General features: G+C 43.9%; 2 protein-coding genes across 5 annotated transcripts in view; one reads left to right on the top strand and one right to left on the bottom strand.

The window, feature by feature from the left end:
* Positions 1-23,553, top strand: part of SPOUT1 (SPOUT domain containing methyltransferase 1) — a 60,586-nt gene that overhangs the window by 27,640 nt on the left and 9,393 nt on the right. The window lies entirely within an intron of this gene.
* On the bottom strand, positions 13,642-22,355 carry LOC142658598 (torsin-1A-like). The gene is made up of 5 exons (XM_075834176.1): positions 21,966-22,355; positions 19,911-20,173; positions 19,650-19,825; positions 17,082-17,206; positions 13,642-14,356 (listed from the first exon to the last, which is right to left on the bottom strand). Exons 1-5 carry the CDS (start codon positions 22,078-22,080, stop codon positions 14,112-14,114), a joined length of 924 nt encoding a protein of 307 aa, XP_075690291.1. The 5' UTR covers positions 22,081-22,355; the 3' UTR covers positions 13,642-14,111.

Genomic DNA, 23,553 nt, shown 5'->3' with positions numbered 1-23,553 from the left:
AACTCCGAGCCGGAAGTCATATTACGGAGCAGCAGGATTGGATCATTCAGATTCATGGAGTTCTAGATGGCTGTAATTTTTTTTTTTACAGGATAAAATGTGAGAACCCCACCTGCTGACTTGCTGCTCTTTAGGCCTTATTCACACGGACCTATGTTAATGAATGGGGCCGTTCAGACTGTCAGTGAATTTCACGCAGCGTATGTGCGCTGCGTGAAACTCATGACATGTCCTATATTTGGCCACGTTTCGCGCAGCACGCACCCATTAAAGCACTTCCGGGTGCCGCGCGTGATGCGCGCTCCAGTATTAAAATAAATGAATGAAAACAGAAAAGCACCACGTGCTTTTCTGTTTGTAAACATAAAACCAGAGTGTCATCATGATGCCGGCTGCACGAAAATCACGCAGCCGCGCACTATATGCTGATGACACACGGACCTTTTGCGAGCACAAAACGCAGCGTTTTTTGTGTGCTCAAAACGGACACGTCCGTGTGAATAAGGCCTTAGTTTTGTTCCAATAGGGCTCAGCTATGATCACTGACACCAGTTAAACTGCTTTTACCACCCTATCAGATCCCCAGGCTGTTGTTCTGTTCTCCCCCATGCTTTATATTACAGCTCTTCTTGCTAGTATGAGCAAACGCACACCCCAAGCTCAGCATAATCTCAGTGAATGGAAAGCTGACTGGGGCAAAAACATAGGGCCTCTTTTAGAAAAAAAATTGGATTTTGACACTGGTCAGACGTCAGCTTATCAGTGGCCAAATCCAAACCTGTATTCCTGCTTTATAATAACAGGTTAAAAAGGGTAAAGAGGGAAAGGTTATATTGCGGCAAAAATAACCTGGAGCCAGTTGATAAATCACCCTTCTAATGTTTGGCTCCATAGGCTGATATAGATCAACTCTGTTAACTGCCTTTATTCATTCGCATTGACATTTCACAAGAAGATGCACGGGGTGTGGAAATGGTTGTGACGGCAAGTGACAAAGAATGGGAACGAACCAGAGCTCAGTGCTTCATGCGTTCATCCGTAGGTGACGGGTAATAGAGATGACAGTCTCCGACAGTGGGGACAGGTAGGGGCCTGGTTAGACCCCATGCACCCGACCGTTGCCGTTTATCGGGCCTCAAACAAAGGATCCCAGTGTTTGTATTTGGTTAATGCCTCCGAGTGGCCTCTGCAACCGTTTTAGATGTCCATATATTATGACCGTGTTGTTTTCGTGTGTCATCCGTATTTCACGGTCCGCCCAAAAAATGGAAGGAGGAAATTGTCACTATGTTATCCCACCCACCCATAAGAAGGTCACTGAGGGGATTCCCAGCTGTTTCCTAGCAAAGTATACAAAAATTGCGGACAGCACACAGATGACTACCGTGTGCTGTCCATTATTCTTATGGACCATTCCCATAGACTTGAAGGGCGGCAGGGGTCTGCAAATACGGACAGGGATAGGACAGGTTCCTATAATTTGCGGAACAGAACAACGGATCTGCAAAAAACGCCGACGTTTGCATGGCCCCATAGAAGTTAATGGGTCAGTGTGCCATCCGCAAAAAATGCAGATAGCACACTGAAGACAGATATAGTCGTGTACATGAGGTCTTATACAGAAACACTTATGCCTGAAGAATGATGCATGCATATAACATTAGTTAAAAGGAAGGGGGGGGGGGCAAACACCCCCTCACCGTTCAATCAGGATCATATGCAAAAGGCATGCAGACTCTATTTACATTACATTCCTGGAGTACTATTCTTTTTTAGAGGGGGGGGGGGGGTGAGGAGTGGAAATAAAAGAACAAGATTTCAACCTACATACCGTAATTTTCCAGCTATGTCATTATGGAAAATGTCGTCAGGATTGATTTTAAAAGACATTGCGCAATACTTTATTTTACCTGTGGTGGCGCTGTAGGGATATTGAACACTTCATTCCTACAGATCACAGTTGATCACTTGGGGGCCCAGCAGCGGGCACCTTGTGATCAGCTCGGGCCCTTCTAACAAAATGTGATTATCCAACGAGGTAATGCTGCTTTTTAACTCCTAGTTATGACTTTTTTCACCTTGAAGAGAATGGTCACCAAACTGGATTCTTTAAATTAGGGTAAATGCCCTAATAAATAATATCCAGCTGATACATTTGAATTCACTATATGTCCACCAAGAGCTAAAATGCAGCGCCCCTATATGTAGTTAAGGCATGCCACCTGTCACTGTGCCCTCTCAGCCAGATAGAAGTGCAGTGAGCGTGCTTACATGAAGCACTACCTGTAAATAAAGGGACTAATAATGGTATCTTAAAAGGGAATTGTCTGTTGGTAAAAAAAATCATCCCCTCCCTATGTGTTGTTATAAGGGTATGTTCACACACAAAGTCAAAAACGGCTGAAAATGACGGCGCTGTTTTCAGAGAAAGCAGCCTCTGATTTTCAGCCATTTTTTAGGCGTTTTTTGTAGCCCTTTTTGGAGCTGTTTTTCTATTGGCAGTATGAAAAACAGCTCAAAAAACGACTCAAGAAGTGACATGTTCCTTCTTTTTACAGGGCGATTTTTTTTACGCGCCGTTTTTAAAACAGCAATGTCAAAACGCCTCGTCTGAACAGAACGCCGTTTTTCCCATTGATTTTAATGGGCAGATGTTTGTAGGCGTTCAGCTACCGTTTTTTCAGGCATATTTCGAGGCGTTTAGGCCCTGAAAAACGCCTGAAAACACTACATGTGAACATAGCCTAAATGTAAATAATGAGCCCAACTCTTTGTGATCTTTTGTCAGTCAGAAGGGCAGACCGGGCTCACTTGTAGGCATTTCCCAGCCCTCAGTTCCACTTAAAGGGGCTGTCCAGCTCCTGACAACTGATGACCTATTCACCGGATAGGTCATCAGTATGTCATCGTTGCGGGTCTGACACCCGGACCTCGCACCGATAAGCCGCTATTCCGTCGCCGGAGCTAACTGCTTCTGGCATGTACGTCCGGTGCACGGAGGCATCGAAGCAGCTGATCTGTGCTGATGACCTATACGGTGGATATGTCATCAGTTGTCAGAACCTGGAAAACCCCTTTAAGGCTATATTTAGAGGAACGTGCGTAAAATCAGCCATGAAAACCTGCAGTTTTTCCACAGCCGATTTGCACCCTTACGGGACCCGGTTTCACGGATCCCTCATAGATTTAAGTTTATTGAGGAATCTGTGAAAAAGGACAAAAACCGGACATGTAAATAGCCCCATAGAAATACATGCAGCCGTGTGATGGCCATCACAGGGGCGATTAATACGTTCGCCTGAATAAGCCCTTTAGTAGGAACGTTTATGGGTTTTCACTGCAGTAAACCGGAGTAATCTTCTATTTTCTGACTGACTAAGAGCGCTTAGTGAAAAGTAACGCCCACACTATACTATAAGGGCACTATGTGGCCAAAGTACGGTACTATGTGAGTATGGTTCGGCTTTGTGTGGGCGCTGTATGACACTGTCTGGGCATTAAATAAAATTCTGGACAATATAGTATGTAGGGCCTATGTATCTGTTCATGTATGGCACTAGCTCAGCAGCAATAAATGGGTGCTGTATGGCACACTTTGCTGAATGCCATTTTTCATCCAGAGATTTGGGATTTGTGGCATTTTGGCAGTTAGCTGCGGTTGTGTTGACTTGCTGTTGTTGGGCTGTGAGTGTCCGTCCCTTTAAATCAACACTACCCCACGTAAGCGGCACAAAAGTAAAATTTTTATTTTTTTTTGCACAAATTTATACTTTTGTGCCTTTTCTGCACTAGAGAACTTGCATAGAATTATTGATAAATTCCCCGCAATATCTTCCTTTACGGTGCTAATAGAAAGATATATTGTGTTTGTCATCATAGCTATACCATGTCTCGGGTCCTGTGTACCAGGGGCCAGTGGCAACAATGCCCAGGGGACTAGTGCTTGTGAATTCAGAAGGAAGGATTCGGGTGTAGTTTCCTTTGTTTTTCAGTGTAACAATGGTATAACTATATCAACTTACATTCCTTTGCGGGAAGCGATGAATGTCAGAAAGCCGAGTTGTGTTTAAAAAAAAACTAAAAAACTTGGCTTGCCCATTTAATTTGCCAGAGCATTCTTAAAGGGAAGGTAAACTTTCACCCAAAAAATATTTTATTGTTCCAATGCCTCAAAAATAAAAAAAATTAAGCACGTTTACAAATTAATTAAAAATCTCCTATTATTTTGTATGTACAGCATCTATTCAGACCTAAATATTTCCATGGTAACAGACTACAAAACAATTCAGTGTAGTCTGATCCTCCAAAACAGTAGGAGATTTTTCATTAACCCCTTAAGAACCCAGCTTATTTTGGGCCTTTCGTATACAGCAATTTTTTTTTCTTTCATAATCTCATTATGAGAGCCATCACTTTTGAATGTTTGCGTTGACGTAGGCGTTTAAGGGCTTGTTTGGGTAAGTCGTATTTTTAATAACACCATTTTGAGATCCATATAATATATTAAATAACTTAGTGTTCACCAAGTTTATACCATTACGGCAACACCACATTTTAGGGGAAGAATATGTCCATAATATGTGCTGAACCCGAGGCACCAAACTGTGGCACATGGAGTCTATAGTGTGTTTCTGTACAGGCTCTGTGAGGCCTTAGGACGGGTTCACACGAGCATGTTCGGTCCGTAAAATACGTATCGTATGTCGGCCGCATTTCCCGGACCGAACACACTGCAGGGAGCCGGGCTCCTAGCATCATAGTTATGTATGACGCTAGAATCCCTGCCTCGTTGCGGGACATCTGTCCTGTACTGTAATCATGTTTTCAGATAACTATGACGCTAGGAGCACGGCTCCCTGCACTGTGTTCGGTCCGGGAAATGCGGCCGAAATACGGTCCGTATTTTACGGACCGAACATGCTTGTGTGAACCCGGCCTTGCTGGAAATCTCCAACACAAAATCCTGTCCTGGTCATGTGACGATCACACAGGTGTACAGCTCGTTACAAGACACCGTTCTGATAACTGTATTGTAACGAGCCATGCAGCTGTGTGATCATCACCTGACCAGGACAGGTTTTCATCTTTTAAAAGTAAAAAAAATCAAGTCTCCTATTCAATGACTGCAAGCAAAGACCTTGAATTCCACAAGGGCTTAATAAACAAAGTATATTAGAAAATTGTATAACTTTATTTAATTCTCCCAAGAACATGATTGGTTTCTTATTACTATAATCCGTCTGTGAGCAGCCTTCATGTACAATACAAGAACGCAGGTTTATCTCAGGGCACATTGTTCACAAGGCGGCTGGTACAGGATGCTGCTTGATTACAGGGTGAGCTGCCAGGGACCTCCCTGACCCTGAGCACTAAAAATGCCCATCATAACTTTACTGGTATATGGAGAAAAAAGGCAAAGTGTATTTAAACAGACTTTCAAAGGGCATTTAACCCTAAAATCCCCCAAAACACCAGTAGTTCTCTGCCAAGAGACTGATACATATTACACGGCCTGATGCATGATACAGGGATTCTCTGATTGGTGTTCTTTTAATTCCTTTGTCATGCCCCGCCCCATCAGGCCCTGCATTAGGTATAACACAATCTCTACTTGTTGCTCATAGCAACCAATCAGTGCTCTTTTCCACGGCACTTTAAATAGACTCTGTCACCACATTATAAGTGCCCTATCTCCTACATAAAGAGATGGGCGCTGTAATGTAGGTGACAGCAGTGGTTCTTATTTAGAAAAACTATCTATTTTTACCACGTTAGGAGCGATTTTAGCTTTATGCTAATGAGTTTCTTAATGCCCAAGTGGGCGTGTTTTTACTTTAGACCAAGTGGGCGTTGTACAGAGGAGTGTATGACGCTGACCAATCAGCATCATGCACTCCTCTCCATTCATTTAGGCAGCGCATAGTGACACTGCGTTGTTCGCTATGTTCTGTCTTATACTGACATATTAACGTTACTGACGTGTTTAGACAGTGACTAGACATTCCGTCCAGCCAGGACGGGATGTCTATTCGCAATCAATTCACTTCGTTAACGGTTCTGCGGTACTTACAGCAGAGCAAAGCGTAATCTCGCTGTAACCTGTCATTTACAGCGTGATCTCGCGAGATTACGCTTGCTCTGCTGTAAGTACCACAGAAATATTAACGAAGTGCAGGAATTGTGAATAGACGTCCCGTCCTGTCTGGAAGAAATGTCTATTCACTGTCAAGACACTTCAGTAACGTTAATGTGTCAGTATAAGACAGCACATAGTGAACAACTCAGTGTCACTGTGCGCTGACTAAATGAATGGGGAGAAGTGCATGACACTGATTGGTCACTGATTGGTCAGCGTCATACACTCCTCTGTACAACGCCCACTTGGTTTAAAGTAAAAACACGCCCACTTGGGCATTAAGAAACTAATTAGCATAAAGCTAAAATCGCTCATAAAGTGGTAAAAATAGATCGTTTTTCTAAATAAAAAGCACTGCTGTCACCTACATTGTAGCGCCGATCTCCTTATGTAGGGGATAGGGCACTTATATTGTGGTGACAGAGCCTCTTTAAAGGGGTTATCGGCAGCAGATGGTGTAAAATAATAAACTAGCAGATATTCGCCCCCTTAAGTATCCACCCCATCCAGTGCTGAGGCTTTGTTACATGTTGCTCCGGTCCCGGAAGCTCTTGCAGCAGTCACGTGCCATTTAAGGGCACGTTCAGACGTGGTGGAATTTTTCCGCCGCAAAATCGCAGCAATTCCGCAACAAAACTGTAGCAACATTTGCATATTTGACAGGTAATTCAGACGTTGCGAATATCACTGCGGACTTGCCGCAGATTTCAGTTTTTGCATTGCAAAGTCTGAAATCTGCAGTGAAATTCCGCTGCTTCCCCGCAACAGACAGTGCATGCTGCGGAGGGAAAATTCTGCACCGCAGCTTAAATTCCGCACTGTTATTTTCCGCAAAGTCTGAACTAAGTTACCTAAGAAGGTATAGAAACCAATGGAAAAAAAACGGCTGCTGCAGATATTTCCACTGTGGACTGTCCGCAGCGGAATTCCACAGCAATTCCGCCACGTCTGAACATGCTCTAATAGTCTCGTACTGCTGCAACCAATCGCTGGCCTCAGTGGTCGCGTGCTGTTTGTAGCAGCATCTCTGCTGAGGCCAGCGATTGGATGCAGCAGCACGTGCCTGATTAATGCCACATGATTGCTGCAGGTGCTTCCGGGACTGCAGCGGCAGGGATATTAAGCTTTAGCGCTGGAGTCGGTGGGGACTTCAGCCGGAGAATATCTGCTACTTTATTATTTGACACCACGCCTTGCCCTGCTTTTCAATTTTGAAAAGTGCTGGATAACGCCTTTGAGAAATAAAGCTGAGCTTGCTATGGCGCTGTTAATTGTGTCACGTTGATGGCGCTGTTGACGGAGTCACTCTGAGGGTATGTGCACACACACTAATTACGTCCGTAATTTACGGACGTATTTCGGCCGCAAGTACCGGACCGAACACAGTGCAGGGAGCCGGGCTCCTAGCATCATACTTATGTACGATGCTAGGAGTCCCTGCCTCTCCGTGGAACTGCTGTCCCGTACTGAAAACATGATTACAGTACGGGACAGTTGTCCTGCAGCGAGGCAGGGACTCCTAGCATCGTACATAACTATGATGCTAGGAGCCCGGCTCCCTGCACTGTGTTCGGTCCGGTACTTGCGGCCGAAATACGTCCGTCAATTACGGACGTAATTAGTGTGTGTGCACATACCCTGAGAGCGCTGTTAATAAAGCTACTTTTGCTGTCATGAGGGTATGAACTATACTTGTAGGCTCGGTTTCTCAATAACTTTCTATGTGTACCTAAAAGTCTATCTGAAAATGCTTCTTAGGCCTTAATCCCACGAGCGTATTTCACGTCCGTGTTACGCGCGTTAAAACAACGGACGTCACACGGACCTATGCAAAAACACAGACGCGCGCCATACATAAATGTCACACAGAACTGCAAGGCAGGAAAAACGCTGCATTTTTTAAGCGCGCAAAACGGACGTGAAATACGCTCATGTGAATAAGGCCTTAAAAGTAGCCCTGGATGGTCAGGTTGGGAACATGGACTGGTATAAGTGAATACATTGCAGGTGGCACGATATAAATAATGGGAAACCATAAATGCCAGATTCTGGAGGCAAATGAGGCATGATCAAGGGTTCAGGCCATATTTCTTATTCTTCCAAGAGCCATAACTTTTCTTATTTTTCCATCATTGTCGTATGAGGGCTTGCTTTTTTGCGGGAGAAGTTGTGTTTTTAACGTGAATTTTTTATTTATTTTTTTGAGTGAATTGGGAAAAACAGCAATTCCCCTGTTGTTTTGAGGGTTTTTATTTTATGGTGTTCGCCGTGCAGAAAAAATGACGTGTTAAATTTATTCTGCAGGTCAGTAGGATTACGGCGATCCCAAATATCTATTGTTTTTTCTTCTGGTTTTTTTTTCTTTTCTTTTACTAAATAAAAACTATTTGTTGAAAACTAAATTTTGTTTTTTGCTGCCATATTTTGAGATCCATCAGGATAGTTTTATTGGGACCATTTTGAGGTACATACAACGTTTTGATCACTTTTTATTTCATTAATTTGAGGAGACGATGTGACCAAAAAACACCAATTCAGGAAGATTTTTTTTTTGGGAGGGGTTTACGGCATTCACCATGTGTGTGTGTGTTACATAGTGATATATTGTAACAATTTGGGCTTTTTACGGATGCGTAGATTCCACTTATGTTTATTATTTGATTGTTTACGTTATTTGACGTTAAAAATGCTAAAAGTTTTTTTACTTTTTAAATTGTTTTTTTGTATATTATTAAAAACTTTATTAAATTCATTTTTCTTTTTTTTTGTCCCACAAAGAGACTTGGACATGCACTTGTATGATCGCTGGTACAATACACTTAAATACTTACGTATTGCAGTGAACTATCAATTCCTGTAAGGCCAAGTTCACACAACCGTCAACTTCCGTTTAAGTCTCTTCCATCGGAGGAAGAGATGATCGTAAGCTTAAATTTAAAGCATCGCTTTCGTTAGAATTACCAGATGCTTTCCGTTTGCCTGTTTGCTAGATTTTCCCTTTTTTTACGGAAGCAAAAGTGCTGCAGACTGCACCTTTGCTTCCGTAAAAAAAAAAACGGAAACGTAGCCAACGGGGGCAAACGGAAAGCATCTGAAACAAAAGCATTACCATTGAAATCAATGGTAATTCTAACGGAAGCGATGCTTTAAATTTAAGCTTTCGATCATCTCTTCCTCCGACGGAAGAGACCTAAACGGAAGGTGATGGTAGTGTGAACTTAGCCTTACAGGACTTAATAGGAGTACTCACATGGTAGACCATGGTAGGCCTTCAGTAGGCCCCTAGCTGCCATGACAACACATTGGCACCCCGTGATCGCGTCACAGAAGGGGGATGGGATGACAGAGGGCCTCCCCTCTGTCTAGTAGCTTAGCTGCCACGGTTGTTAGTGACTGCAGCATTTAAGTGGAAGCAAGGTGTCTGCTGTAAGGGCTTGTCCACACAGAAAATTTCTGCAGCAATTCCGTTGAAAGTCTAAGGCTGGGTTCACACGAGCATGTTACGTCCGTAAAGGACGGAACGTATTTCGGCCGCATGTCCCGGACCGAACACACTGCAGGGAGCCGGGCTCCTAGAATCATAGTTATGTACGACGCTAGGAGTCCCTGCCTCTCCGTGGAACTACTGTCCCGTACTGAAAACATTATTACAGTACGGGACAGTTGTCCCGCAGTGAGGCAGGGACTCCTAGCGTCGTACATAACTATGATTCTAGGAGCCCGGCTCCCTGCACTGTGTTCGGTCCGGGACTTGCAGCCGAAATACGTTCCGTTCCTTACGGACCGAACATGCTCGTGTGAACCCAGCCTAATGCTTTCCGCTGCAACAAAAATGCACCATTTTTTACGGTAGAACATGGTGCGTAAATTGCGGCGTTTTTCCCAATGTTAGGAGATGGTGACATCTGCTCTGAAAAACTTAGCAATTCTGCACACTGTCCGTAACAGGAATTGACATGCTGCGGTCCGAATAATACGCACCACAGATCAATTTCGGCTCTGAAATTTTACGTAGCATGTGGATGAGATTTGTTCAATTTCATCCACTATGTTGCTACTGTAATCTGCAGCGTTTTTCCCGGCCGAAATTCCGTCTGGAAAAAACACGGCAATTCCGGAGCGTGCGGACGAGCCCTAATACAGAGCTGACACCCACAGCGTAGGGTGCAGGCTCAACCGCGAGCCTGCTCTATACACCCCGTCGCCATTATGACGTACCAGTGAGTCATGGTGCAGGGAGGGGTTAATAAAATGGCGCACAAGGTTAAACGACCTCAGATTTCAAGGAAATGTTCATGCTCCCTATCTTGCTATTTCCTCAGGATAATACATGACTGTAGATAAATTCTATATACATACAGGTGGACTTGTTTAAACACACTCTGCCCACCAGGCATGACTATGTATACAGACTCATATAGGATTTAGCAATTTTCAGCTAAGTGGTAATTATCTGGAAATGTATAACTTGTACCAGGGTGTAACTCTCTCTAATTCACTAAAGTACCTTATCACTATTATACATCTGTTGTATAATGTCCACGATCATGCACGGATGCTCAAGGCCTCATAGCTGAATTTAGAGTGGGGCCCTTCTTAATGTGAACATAAATGAAGTTCAACTTTAACAGCGCGTAAAGAAGCTCAATCACGAGATCATTGCATGAAACGAGAGTGCCAATCCCTATGGTTGCTATGGAGCCCATTACGAAGTGGTTAGGGGGTGCCAAGCTCAGTTTGGTCACCTCTTGTGACAGTACAGTGTAACAGAACCTCACATGAAGCTGAGGGAGATCCCAGCACTAAATATCGTTTGCCAGGCGGTAATTTTAGGCCCAATACCAGTAGCATACACTTCCTCGACGCGTGAACAAGCACCAGGCCCTCTTGTCCTATGATAGAGGGTAAATCAGGGCCAGAGGGGTCCTATTTTAATTCTTCTATGGAGCATCCTCCTGACTTGAATTGGAATATAACCGGCTCTATCAAAGACATATGCAAAAAAAACTGTGTTATTTTTGAGAAATGACTGGCCGAAGGGCAAAGATCCGGTCCCAAAGCATCTCTACAGAACATCAAGAAAAACTTGTGAATGTGATCCAAAGAAAGGATAGAACTAACGTCCATGAGAAAGAGAACATTCCCTCTGGTTCAAATACATCTGTGCTGGTTTTGGCTTGGATTAGAGGTTTCAATGTCCGTTCTAAAGCTGGTGGTCATAGACATAAGATAGTGGTCGGGCAAACTCCTTGTTTGGCTAACAGCTATGTTCCCCGACTGTCCCATGAACATGCATCTGCCGGACACCAATCACCTCGGGAAATCAGGATTATCCAGGTTAAAATCTAACCACCAGGATGTTCCCATAGACATGAGATTGCTGGTGGATTCCATTGGAACTAGCAAGATCTGCCAACAAAATTCTCATGTATATAGTAAACCAACCCTGGGTTAAGTAACACCAGTGTCCTGCAGTCCCCACCTTTTTATTATATCTACATGCACCTTAATGGGTGAGGGTATCACAGTAAATTGATGTGATACCTGTTTTTGGACACCAGTTATACCATGTTCATGGTTAAATTTGTGGGTTTCCATCGTAGACCTTCACGGCACATTGATACTATGCCATAAATCTCAGGTGATGCGACCTCTGGGACCTCCACCAATCAGACATTTATGGCGTGGTCTATCTATATGTCTATGAAGTAAATATATATGGAATAATTTGCTGTTACATGGTCAGGATAGTGCCTATATCGCAACATAAATAAATTCTAATATTGGTCTCCGTGGCGAACCGGTGTCTTTTTTTTTTTTTTTTTGTGATTGTCTGTTTTAGACGAGATGCTAAAGACTGTGCTGACCCCTACTGTCCAAAGGAGAAATAAAATGTAAAAAGGACCTTAGCTACGCTCAACAGATCATCTACATGGCTAGGAGCACCATGCTATAAGGTGGAACGGAGGTGTAGCTATAGCGGGTGCAAAGGTAGTAGTCACACCCAGGTCCTAGGGCCAGAGCGGACCCAAAAGCCACTCTGCCACATAAGACATCAGTGTTTTGTTCAGAAATTGTATTCCAATAAATATACTTTGGCCTCATGCACACAACCGTAGTGATGTGCACGGGCCATGACTTGCGGCTTAGATGGCCGCGGAGTGTCACAATGTTTTTGCCAAAAAAGTATTGTATTTTGTTTATTGTCAAGGTGTAAGGAGGTAACATGTGGACACCTCATGTGATGTACTCCCAGTGGAGGAAGGATATGGCAGCTGGAATTGGGACCTGTAGCCTGCAGATGCCACGTAGTGAATAAGCATTTCCCCAAATGTCCTGTGCTGGAAAATCTACACAGGAGGTAGAAATGCAGCGTGTCCTGCGTAGTTTCTCCGCAGAGAAACGGAGTGGGCCCCATCATGTGCGTGACTTTGTGGGGTGCCGACGCCGGCCCTGCTTCAACGTTACATTAACAAATGCAGTAAAGCAAAACAACTCCCCCATAATACAGAACAGAAAAGAGCATTGCAATATCAGGGTATGTTCACACGGCCTATTTACGGACGTAATTCTGGCGTTTTTGCCCCGAATTACGTCCGAAAATAGCGCCTCAATAGCGCTGACAAACATCTGCCCATTGAAAGCAATGGGCAGACGTTTGTCTGTTCACACGAGGCGTAATTTACGCGCCGCTGTCAAATAACGGCGCGTAAATAGACGCCCGCGTCAAAGAAGTGACCTGTCACTTCTTTGGCCGTAATTGGAGGCGTTATTCATTGACTCCAATGAATAGCAGCGCCAATTACGTCCGTAATTGACGCGGCGTTCTAGCGCCTGCACATGCCGTTACGGCTGAAATTACGGGGATGTTTTCAGGCTGAAACATCCCCGTAATTTCAGCCGTTACGGACGCCCTCGTGTGAACATACCCTCAGAGTTCAGCTAGGCTACAATTGTCCGAGTTTCCTACCGCTTGTTCGGTATCTGGTGATTTGCATTCTGGGATGTGTAGTTTATACCAGGCAGGCATCATGCACTAATCTGGTGTATGCCCTATCAGGACATATGGACGTCATGGAGAGTCATCCCCGGCATGGAACCCCCCTCTATTAGCCAGAGTGGAGAGCTCTCGCTCTGGTGGCCTTGGTACGTCCATGTATTAAAGGGGTTGTCTATGCTGCGACAAACCTTTTTAACTCTTGATTTCCATATTTCAGAGTTATGCTCTTTAATTTCAATGAGACTGCCGGCAGCATAACCTACAGATAGAAATATATCAAAGTAAAACTAAAGGAACATGGTACATGCTCTCCAACCGGTGGTGAAAATCCAACTCCCAGCCCGTGCCTATCAGGGATTGGTGGGAGATGTAGTTTCACCACATCTGAAAAAGCGTAGGTTGGAGACCTCTGCATCAGACCAACCAATCAAATTTTAATTCCATGCCAGGAAATGTGCAACCGGTATGTCTAAGACTTTGGAAATAAGAACTGGATTTCTAGACGTGAAAATCATGTGTCTTTTATCATTACCGTCAGCGCTTGAGGATTCACATTATATAAGTACAAATCACAGGATACACAGAAAACCAAAAGTAGCAAAATAAATGAAAGCTTCATTTGGAGAGTAGAATTGATGTTCCTTCATATTTAGGGACCCCCAGCGACAGGCTCATCATGGGGGCCCATTGATGGGAGAAGACAATGAGGTATCTTTGTACATAAACCTGTCTATAAACCTTTTCATTATTGCTCTTGCATCCACCAGTTCTCTCAATGCAACCATCAATGCAAATATGGCCTGTCCCCCAGCGCCAGGTGTCGAGGGGGGGGGGGTGGATTTAAATGTGCTCATACTTGCCAACAGTTCCGTTTTTCACAGGACTATCCTGCGAACCAGAACCCAAAAAAAGGTCTGATGCAATTTTTACATTCAATTGTGTAGTTATGGTAGTTATGGCGTCCGCGAAAATCCTTCAAAGGTACAAACTGACTTTTGTGGCGACTGTTTTGCAGCCTTTTACAGAGAAAACTCTCTCTTCCTCAGGGTGATAGGACATTTCTTTAGCAATTTTAGTCACAAGTTCTTCGTCTATACTTCTGCCGCGCTGACGTAGCTCCGCTCTCACACACATCTTTACGTGTTTCTCTTCCAATGGAAGGAATGGCACAAAGACATCAATCAGATTTCGGTCTATCAGACAACTGTGCCAGAATCCACCTAAAGATAAATACATGCATAAACTGTACCAGGGTCATACAAGTATCCATGGGGCCCCATAGCGAAGCATGAATAGGGACCCAATCCTCAATGACAAACTTCATGATATATAAATAGTTCAAGACACATTAAGCTTTTGATTATTTTGGACTCTTCTCTGCCCCACTAGCTCTTCCACCCTCGGCAACTACCATAGGCTGTGAACCATTCCCTGAATCAGAGGTCTACATGATGTCCTTATAGAAGTCAGCATTGCATCCGATTTCAAATCAAAAAGTTATCGGGTTTACCAAAGGTATATATGTAGGTCCAGCTTTTGGTTAATTGGCACCCTGTGCTGCCCCTCGCCCCACACATATGGTGTTTACTAGCGCTCTCATCCAGACAGTTATCGGCAGGTGATTGTCCACTTATCCAGACAGCCAGGGCCAAATATATACTCACTCATCTACGTAACCAGGACCAAATATATACTCACTCATCTACGTAACCAGGACCGAATATATACTCACTCATCTACGTAGCCAGGACCAAATATATACTCCCTCATCTACGTAGCCAGGACCAAATATATACTCCCTTATCTATGTATCCAGGGCCAAATATATACTCACTCATCTACGTAGCCAGGGCCAGATATATACTCACTCATCTACGTAGCCAGGACCAAATATATACTCACTCATCTACGTAGCCAGGACCAAATATATACTCGCTTATCTACGTAGCCAGGACCAAATATATACTCCCTTATCTATGTAGCCAGGGCCAAATATATACTCACTCATCTACGTAGCCAGGGCCAAATATATACTCACTCATCTACGTAGCCAGGGCCAAATGTATACTCACTCATCTATGTAGCCAGGGCCAAATGTATAGACACTCATCCATACAGCCGGGGCCGAATATATACTCCCTTCTCTACGTAGCCCAGGCCAAATATATACTCACTCATCTACAGTGAAGGAAATAAGTATTTGATCCCTTGCTGATTTTGTAAGTTTGCCCACTGTCAAAGACATGAACAGTCTAGAATTTTTAGGCTAGGTTAATTTTACCAGTGAGAGATAGATTATATAAAAAAAAATTAAAAAAAATCACATTGTCAAAATTATATATATTTATTTGCATTGTGCACAGAGAAATAAGTATTTGATCCCTTTGGCAAACAAGACTTAATACTTGGTGGCAAAACCCTTGTTGGCAAGCACAGCAGTCAGACATTTTTAATAGTTGATGATGAGGTTTGCACACATGTTAGATGGAATTTTGGCCCACTCCTCTTTGCAGATCATCTGTAAATCATTAAGATTTCGAGGCTGTCGCTTGGCAACTCGGATCTTCAGCTCCCTCCATAAGTTTTCGATGGGATTAAGGTCTAGAGACTGGCTAGGCCACTCCATGACCTTAATGTGCTTCTTTTTGAGCCACTCCTTTGTTGCCTTTGCTGTATGTTTCGGGTCATTGTCGTGCTGGAAGACCCAGCCACGAGCCATTATATAATATGTCCTGGTGGAGGGAAGGAGGTTGTCACTCAGGATTTGACGGTACATGGCTCCATCCATTCTCCCATTGATGCGGTGAAGTAGTCCTGTGCCCTTAGCAGAGAAACACCCCCAAAACATAATGTTTCCACCTCCATGCTTGACAGTGGGGACGGTGTTCTTTGGGTCATAGGCAGCATTTCTCTTCCTCCAAACACGGCGAGTTGAGTTAATGCCAAAGAGCTCAATTTTAGTCTCATCTGACCACAGCACCTTCTCCCAATCACTCTCAGAATCATCCAGATGTTCATTTGCAAACTTCAGACGGGCCTGTACATGTGCCTTCTTGAGCAGGGAGACCTTGCGGGCACTGCAGGATTTTAATCCATTACGGCGTAATGTGTTACCAATGGTTTTCTTGGTGACTCTGGTCCCAGCTGCCTTGAGATCATTAACCAGTTCCCCCCGTGTAGTTTTCGGCTGAGCTCTCACCTTCCTCAGGATCAAGGATACCCCACGAGGTGAGATTTTGCATGGAGCCCCAGATCGATGTCGATTGACAGTCATTTTGTATGTCTTCCATTTTCTTACTATTGCACCAACAGTTGTCTCCTTCTTACCCAGCGTCTTACTTATGGTTTTGTAGCCCATTCCAGCCTTGTGCAGGTCTATGATCTTGTCCCTGACATCCTTAGAAAGCTCTTTGGTCTTGCCCATGTTGTAGAGGTTAGAGTCAGACTGATTAATTGAGTCTGTGGACAGGAGTCTTTTATACAGGTGACCATGTAAGAGCTGTCTATAATGCAGGCACCAAGTTGATTTGGAGCGTGTAACTGGTCTGGAGGAGGCTGAACTCTTAATGGTTGGTAGGGGATCAAATACTTATTTCTCTGTGCACAATGCAAATAAATAGATATCATTTTGACTATGTGATTTATTTTTATTTATTTTTTATATAATCTATCTCTCACTGGTAAAATTAACCTAGCCTAAAAATTCTAGACTGTTCATGTCTTTGACAGTGGGCAAACTTACAAAATCAGCAAGGGATCAAATACTTATTTCATCCACTGTATGTAGCCAGGGCCGAATGTATAGACACTCATCCAGACAGCCAAGGCAGTCTGGACAGTCATGTTTATGCTGACTTGTCCACAGAATGGGAAGATGTTTGCAGGTCCCACACGACTGACTACAGGAATCCTCTCCGCACAATTTACACATGTTATATCACTTACTCTTTTTGTTAAATGCTTGCTTTGATAAATGGCTTTCCACATCAAACAGCTTTATGTCTTCTCTCTTCTTTTTATTTCTCCAAAAATCCAAGACCAACTCGTTCAGCTTCTCTCCTCCTGCATTACTGTAAGATAAGACACATGAAGTCTGAATGTGCTTAACAGGAATGAGAGTTATAGGGGTTGTCCGGTTTTCATACTGATGAACTATCCACTAGATAGGTCATCAGTATATGATGGGTGGGGGTCCGACACCCGGACCCCGTACCGATCAGCTGTTCCGGATGGCTCACCAGAAGTCTGTGCCGGAAGCAGCCTTTCTGCAGCACTGCAGCTTTGCAATTCAAGTAAATAGGAGAAGAGTTGCAGTAATACAGCACGGCCCCTATACAGTGTATGGAGCCTTCTGCTTCTGACACCAGCCACTGCATAACATCCGGTGCCGGAACAGCTAATCAGTGCGGCGTCCGGGTGTCGGATCCCCATCGATCATATGCTGATGACCTACCTTGTGGTCACTAGTAGGAAAAACCGCAGTGTGCCCGGACAACCCTTTTAAAGGGGCTCTCTCACCAAGTAAACTCCTTCGCTATAAAAAAAAAAGCTTCAAGTTATGTCTCTGGGGCAGGGGGCAGACATATGTGCGACCTGCGCAGCTGCACAAGGGCCCAGTAGGTAAGAGGAGATAACTGTGTCCTTAAATGCAGCGAGCCATTGAATTTCTTAGGCCACAATTACTTGTGGATAATGGGGGTGGGTTGCTTCATGCTGAGCTATCGGAGATCTAGTGGCTTTTATACTGTTCTTGCAGAGGAGCCATCTGCTCTCTGTGTCTGCCCGTGCTGCGGGGTCAGGGGCATTGATAGTGCTACTTTTAACTCCGATAATAGCAGAGGATTAAGCCAAAAGCTGCGGACTACAGGATGCCAAAACTACGCCCGGAACGTCAGTGTCGCAGTAAAGGTGGTGCGATGGCGTCACTGCATCGCGCCGCCATAGCAGGGCTCCTGTCTTCACAAGCCACAAGAGACCTCGGCTGCTCCACTCTTTGGATCGGGGTAAGGTAGTATAGCGGGCCTGCTATCTGATGCATCCACCCCTATGTATATGGACTTTTTAATATATTTGGAATAAAGTTGGAATATTACTTCCTTTTAAACCCAGCGCTGGATCAAGTTTCTCTTTTTCTGATTTGATCTTCATCGTGTGCCGCCACGAGGATCCGTGCGCTGTCCGGGCTCGGACATAGGATCGGTGAGCTGGAGGATTCCTCCCCCATTTACTTCTAGTATAACTTTTATTATTTATGGGGGCTAGATTATCTATTAGGAGGCACAAAGGTGGTCATTTTTATGAGGGAGTCAAAGGGGGTTAGGTAACTGTTTTGGGTCTGAAAGTGGCACTATTACTTTGTAGGGGGCACAAAGGTGGGCACTATTACTGCATGGTCGGCACAAAGTGGGTCATTATTACTGTATTGGGAGCATAAAGGGGGTATTATTACTGTCCTGGGGGCACAAAAGTGGCATCACTGTGTAGGTGGCTCAACGGTGGGCATAATTACATCGGGGGGCACAGAACAGGCTTTTTTTTTACTGTGTAGGGGCACAAAGGTGAACATTTTTACTGTGTGGGAGCATAGAGGGAGCACTATTACTGTTTGGGGGCACTGAGAAGATCACTATTACTGCATGGAGGCTTTTTTTATCGTGTTTGGTGCAAAAGGTGGCAGCAAGGGTGGTGTTGATAAAGTGAGACTCCAAAGATGTCTTGGCAGCAAACTCTGCTGACACAAGTCCTGCTTGGAAGAAGTCTTCATAACGGTCTGAGCCGAATGGAAAACACAGAAAAAGTGACCGTCACCTGTAAGTTACTAGATTTACCTCTACCATATTCACCTATATGGTCTGCAGAGCGACTCTGTAGAACTGGGATTTACCACTATATGGTCACTGTATGGTGGTAATATTGGTCTATGTATAGTGGTTTTTATGTAGTTATATGGTAATGTTATTTGGTCATTACAGTATGTGGGGGTAATATGTGTTCATGGTATGGGAGTATTATTCAGTAATAGAATGGTGGTCTTATTCACTCACTATTATTTGAGCCTTGTATAATGGTATCATTAGTAATATTGGTCTTTGTATAGTGTTTTGTTCAGTGACAGTATGGAGGTAATCACTATACAGTGGTAATATTTGCTCCTGGTATAGTGGTATTGTTTGATAACTATAGATTTGTGTGTACAGTATATGGTGGAATTATATGGCTGCATTATTTATGTCTATTACGCCCATGTACATGAGTCCTTACTTGTGTGATGTATACAGCGTTGTATACAGAACGAGATTTTGGTTTTGTCATTGGTGGGCCTTTGAACCAGGGCCAATGAACCTCTAGCTACGCCTCTGTCTGGGGTCGTCCTCATTAACAGCTAGTGTTGTTTTTCCAACTTTGGTCACCCAAGTCATCACATTATGTGACCAGAGCCTGGCACTACATATACCCTATATATCTAGGCGTCAGTAGGAGGTCTAGAAAACCATTAAACGTTCTTGAGCTTACCTGAGAAAAATAAATATACATTTTCGGAAAGATAGTCCATCCAGTTCTTCATAGTTATCCAGGTAAGGCTTGATGACATCAATAAGGCCTGGAGGCATCTTGTCCATCTCATCAAATATGAAGGTTGCCTGTTTACACTGTTTTACTGTTTCGTGGATACGTTGTTTTAATGAGTTCTGTGACAACAACGGAAAATATGTCATAGTTTTCGGATACTGTATTTCCACATATTGCTGAATTATTTTCTGAACTCCTTATTACCTTCACTATATTCTCGTGTTGGGAAAAATGGTGTGTTACGTCAAACAGTTGCACACATTTCTTCCTCTTGTCCTCTGCAGGATAGATATTTCTGGCCAGGATCTGGCTGACATGGTTCTTGCCACCACCAGTCCAACCATGAAAGGAAAGAACTAGGGGCTTCTTAGGGTTGGTGTTATTTAAGAAATCAGGCACTGCCTTGAGGATCACTAGCGCCACTAAGTGCTGCCCAAATACGTTGTTGTAATAGTCCTTTTCGAGAGCTGAAAATGGAAATTTATATGGGAATGAGAATTACAATTTTATCAAGAAGTGATTCATAGAAGTATTGCCATCATAGACTTTTATGTCATATCAATACACGTGGAATCCTATCGCAAAATGTGAATGAGCTCTGTTTTTCTGACTTAAAGAGGCTCTGTCACCAGATTTTGCAACCCCTATCTCCTATTGCAGCAGATCGGCGCTGCAATGTAGATTACAGTAACGTTTTTATTTTTAAAAAACGAGCATATTTGGCCAAGTTATGACCATTTTTGTATTTATGCAAATGAGGCTTGCAAAAGTCCAACTGGGCGTGTATTATGTGCGTACATCGGGGCGTTTTTACTTCTTTTACTAGCTGGGCGTTAGGAATGGGAGTGTATGATGCTGACGAATCAGCATCATCCACTTCTGTTCGTTAACACCCAGCTTCTGGCAGTGCAGACACAGCGTGTTCTCGAGAGATCACGCTGTGACGTCACTCACTTCCTGCCCCAGGTCCTGCATCGTGTCGGCCACATCGGCACCAGAGGCTACAGTTGATTCTGCAGCAGCATCAGCGTTTGCAGGTAAGTAGCTACATCGACTTACCTGCTAATGCCGATGCTGCTGCAGAATCAACTGTAGCCTCTGGTGCCGATGTGTCCTCGCTCGTCTGACACGATGCAGGACCTGTGAGTGACGTCACAGCGTGATCTCTCGAGAACACGGCTGTGTCTGCACTGCCAGAAGCTGGGCGTTCTGAAGAGAAGTGGATGATACTTCTCGTCAGAACGCCCAGCTAGTAAAAGAAGTAAAAACGCCCCGATGTACGCACATAATACACGCCCAGTTGGACTTTTACTTTAAACACGCCCAGTTGTACTTTTGCAAGCCTCATTTGCATAAATACAAAAATGGTCATAACTTGGCCAAAAATGCTCGTTTTTTAAAAATAAAAACGTTACTGTAATCTACATTGCAGCGCCGATCTGCTGCAATAGCAGATAGGGGGTTGCAAAATCTGGTGACAGAGCCTCTTTAAAGGGGTTTTCCACATTCTGATGACTTATCCACCGGCCATTTGCCCCATAGCGGACACCTTCCTTGCCTCTATGGTAGGTATGCCACTAATCAGTCCCATATTATATTAGAAAATTGCAGAACTTTTGCCGTCAGCCCCTTTCTCATGAATAAGCGCTCATTCAAACTCATACACTGCCAGTGTTGGTTCAGATACTGACTGGGTAACAAAATCAAGCAGATTATTATTTTTTTTCCCCTTGTCAACATGAAGGCCGGGTCCGCTGAACAAAACTTAGCACCATGTAACTATTGTGTCACTTCTCCAATTATTTTTAGATTGTCAGCTCTTATGGTCAGGCACCTCTGTCCTGTAGATTGGCAGCTCTTATGGGCAGGGACCTCTCTCCTGTAGATTGTCAGCTCTTATGGGCAGGGACCTCCCTCCTGTAGATTGCCAGCTCGTATGGGCAGGCACCTCTTTCCTGTAGATTGGCAGCTCTTATGTCCAGGGACCTCTCTCCTGTAGATTGTCAGCTCGTATGGCCAGGGATCTTTCTAATTTTGTCTAATTGCTTGTTGGATTGCTTGTCATTTTACTTCTTTGTTATGTCCCCATTAGTAAAGCGCTGCGGAATATGTTGACACTATATAAATAAAGGTTATTATTCCTTAAAATCATTATAAAGCTTAGGGTGGATTTTCATGAAATCGTAGCACATAAACTCTGCATAGTACTCCATCCCACTACTGCACATACATCCCATAACCGCCTTTCTCAAGTCTTACCTGTAACGTCCATCGGTGTGTCATCGCTTCCCCTGTATATAAACCAATATGTAGCAAATGCAACGAACACCATAAAGATGGTTAAACAAATACATGGTCCACTAGAATCACTCATCGAAATCCTAGGTAGTCTCTTGAGATCTGTGAAGGATTCAAGTCCCCGCTAAGTCCAAAATAAAACGACTACTTCCACCAGTGCTACAATGAAAACAGTTTCACTTTTGCTTTTAGTTTTATTTTTTTGCATCTGGCTGGTTGTAGATTGGATGGGTGTGCTGCACGTGACTTCCAGCAAGTGTGATCAGATGCAGAAGTCATGTCTAAAGTGCAGCGAGAGCAAAGTCACAAAATCATATAGATGGCAGTGTGGATTTGCCATATGTAAGGGGTTAATTATCTCATCTTCACATAACTGGGCGGTCCTGATGCATTTATAAGGATGCCCAGTCCAATATACCGTGTCAGTTAAGCGACATGTCTCATTCTGGTGGGCGTATTGTACCCAAGTTTAGGAGTCGTCTGCTGGATGTAACGCCTGGACTCTCCGCAGTTTTACTGAACTAGACATAGGGATCTACTCAGTAGAACCGCGGGGAATCCTGGTGTTACATACAGAATATGAACTCTAAAACATAGGTACAATATGTCTGTCAGAATGAGGCCTTAGGGTGTATTTACAGGGGGCGGAATGGTGCGAAACCATGCGGTGGTACGACACCACAAAAAAAAAAAGGTAGGTAAACCAAAAATCAATGAAATATAAGATCTTCTCATGATGGTATCATGTGCCTATTCTTCTCCAAGAAGACCTGGTGGTCCTGATTGGTGTTGGGGATGTGGGGCAAGAGAGCTACAATGATTGGTTACTATTTAGTTCATGCCCCTTGATGCAGCTCCTATCGGCCCGGTTGTCATTTAGAGCCTTCAGGCCGGCGGCTGATCTGACGTCTCTAAAGTTCACTGCTGTTCCATTATAGCGGAGGAAGACCCAGCAAGGAAGAATCTCACGGGATGGTTTGATGTCAGCGTTATCCTTGGCCTTAGATGCTATTTCCTCCTTGGTTTCTGTAAAAACACAAACGTAATTATGTACACCAAATAGAAATAGGATATATTTAGAGTTGGACAGGCCCTCCAATGTACCAGAGGATCCTCTCGTGGACCCAGGCTTTGAAACAATAATTGGCCCCTAAATATCCAGAAGACAACTCTGTTTAAAGAGGCTCTGTCACCAGATTTTGCAACCCCTATCTGCTATTGCATCAGATCGGCGCTGCAATGTAGATTACAGTAACATTTTTATTTTTAAAAAACGAGCATTTTTGGCCAAGTTATGACCATTTTTATATTTATGTAAATGAGGCTTGCAAAAGTCCAAGTGGGCGTGTTTAAAGTAAAAGTCCAACTGGGCGTGTATTATGTGCGTACATCGGGGCGTGTTTACTACTTTTACTAGCTGGGCGTTCTGACGAGAAGTATCATCCACTTGAGAGATCACGCTGTGACGTCACTCACTTCCTGCCCCAGGTCCTGCATCGTGTCGGCCACATCGGCACCAGAGGCTACATTTGATTCTGCAGCAGCATCA

Source organism: Rhinoderma darwinii, chromosome 8 (assembly GCF_050947455.1).
Source record: "Rhinoderma darwinii isolate aRhiDar2 chromosome 8, aRhiDar2.hap1, whole genome shotgun sequence".
Lineage (NCBI taxonomy): Eukaryota > Metazoa > Chordata > Amphibia > Anura > Rhinodermatidae > Rhinoderma > Rhinoderma darwinii.
This window is presented reverse-complemented; position numbering and strand designations above follow the sequence as displayed.